This window comes from Plasmodium cynomolgi (genome assembly GCF_000321355.1).
Source record: "Plasmodium cynomolgi strain B DNA, scaffold: 0545, whole genome shotgun sequence".
NCBI lineage: Eukaryota > Apicomplexa > Aconoidasida > Haemosporida > Plasmodiidae > Plasmodium > Plasmodium cynomolgi.
In genome coordinates this window covers 24-1,956 of record NW_004192949.1, presented here as the reverse complement: position 1 = coordinate 1,956, position 1,933 = coordinate 24, and the positions used below count along the sequence as shown (strand labels likewise).

Below are 1,933 nucleotides of genomic sequence, written 5' to 3'. Positions count from 1 at the left end.
TTTGATGCGTAATTAAAAAGACTCATTTTGTATAATACCTGTTTGATACCAAATAGATTGATCGAAAACAAAAATAAGCAAACTTATTAATTGTGAAAGCTTCTATTGTTTTTAAAATTCATGTAGAGTATTGCAAAATATAGAAGTAGATCAAGCGTTATAATTTTCCATATGTACATGCATATGCAATTATGAGCTTCATTGTTTATCCAGATAATAAATTATATATAACAGGATGCCCCTTTCGGAAGAAAATAATTGGGTATGCTTATATTTTCATACTATATGTACTTTATTATCTGAATACTCTGCACAATTTTAAGCATAATGAAAGGTATTTTCCCTAACGAGAGTATATTTACTCTGTAACATTTATTTATTTCACCTATTTAATAGGAAAAGCGCCTTCCAAATCTGCCGGCATATCAAAAATATAAGAAGTTGGATGAAGTGGACATTAAAAGTTATAATAATGATAAATGTGATAAATTAGCAAATAGTGATGAAGGAGATAAAAAACTTTGTAAACAGATATTGAAAAACTTATCAATATTAAAAGATAAACAGGATAAAGAACAAAAGGATGGCTGCTTTTACTTTCAGTACTGGTTCCACGAGCAGATAAGGGGAAAATATTATAATGGAAATGTTCGAAACAGTAAATATTCTATTGCTAATAAACTTTTTAATTTGGTAGAAAAAGACATTTCATCATATGATATCAATCAAGCTTGTAATGGATATATAATGGGTACTCCAGTAATCTGGAAAGAAGAGAAAGATTTACATGATTATTTTGAAAATTTTGAAAGCATTAAATGCAAGGATTCTGATAGAGATGAGTGCCAAAAATATGTGAAATATGTTACGTATATTGATGATATATATGTAAGAAAATATGATGATTGTTGTTATAATGGACAATTATATTCACACTGTATTCTACCTATTAAATGTGATGATAAGTACGATACTGAGAAATTAGTAGATGAATTAAAAAAGCAACTTCAAGAAATAGATAAGAAAAAAGCGGGCACAGATGCATCGGCACAGGAAGAGGAAAGGGCAAAACAGGAAGAGCAAAACCATAAAAAAGTTGAAGAACCGGCGACAGAAGCTGAACAACGCTTAAAAGATGAAGCTGTATCAGGAAGAGGTGAACAGACAGTACGTGGCGAGCCGGGCGCTTTGCAACCTGAAACATTGGGTATTTCACTAATAGATAGTCCTGAGCACGCTGTTAATGCTGGAACAACTTACAATTCAGGCATTAGTAGCGATACAGGACATGAATTCCTGGAAGGTGTTCCTAGTACTTTGGAAAGTGTATCTAATAAGGTGGACTCAAACTTTATTCGTAATAGTACCATGGCTGTAGGAGTCCTTGGGACAATTTTCTTCCTTCTCTATTACAACATGGTAACAACATATTCTATTTTAAGAAATGAGAACCGTGTATATTAGTGTATATAATTTAATTTTCTTTTAACTGCATAGTTACAAAGTAAATACATTTTCACACGTTTCACTTTTCATTTTTGTGTTAGTCCTCTCGATTAGAACCAATTTCTCGCAAAAGAAAACAAAAAAAAAATTATTTGAGCATAATTACTACGAAGAGTATGAAAAAGGGTTAGGAATGTATGATTCAGAGGAAACGTTATTAGATTCTGAAACGGATGGATTATATTTAAATTATTATCCTGATCAAGACTCTTACTACTAAGTAGACGTTTTTAACATGAAATTCTTTGGAGATAATACGTGGGAGGGGTAGAAAAATACTCAAATAGTTCGAGTATCTATTTTTAATAAAAAATGGAAATAATGGAATTGGGAGGGATAGAAAAATGATTGCTAAATTACAGTGCAACGAAAGGATAGAGACGTTTGCTCTAATCCTTAATGTGTTTATCCAAAGCGTGCAACAAAA

General features: G+C 31.2%; 1 protein-coding gene across 1 annotated transcript; it reads left to right on the top strand.

The window, feature by feature from the left end:
* Positions 1-235: 235 nt before the first annotated feature.
* On the top strand, positions 236-1,464 carry PCYB_004640 (CYIR protein; the record flags this gene model as incomplete). Its single annotated transcript, XM_004227885.1, has 2 exons — positions 236-262; positions 397-1,464. 2 exons carry the CDS (start codon positions 236-238, stop codon positions 1,462-1,464), a joined length of 1,095 nt encoding a protein of 364 aa, XP_004227933.1.
* Between the last annotated feature and the right edge of the window lie 469 nt (positions 1,465-1,933).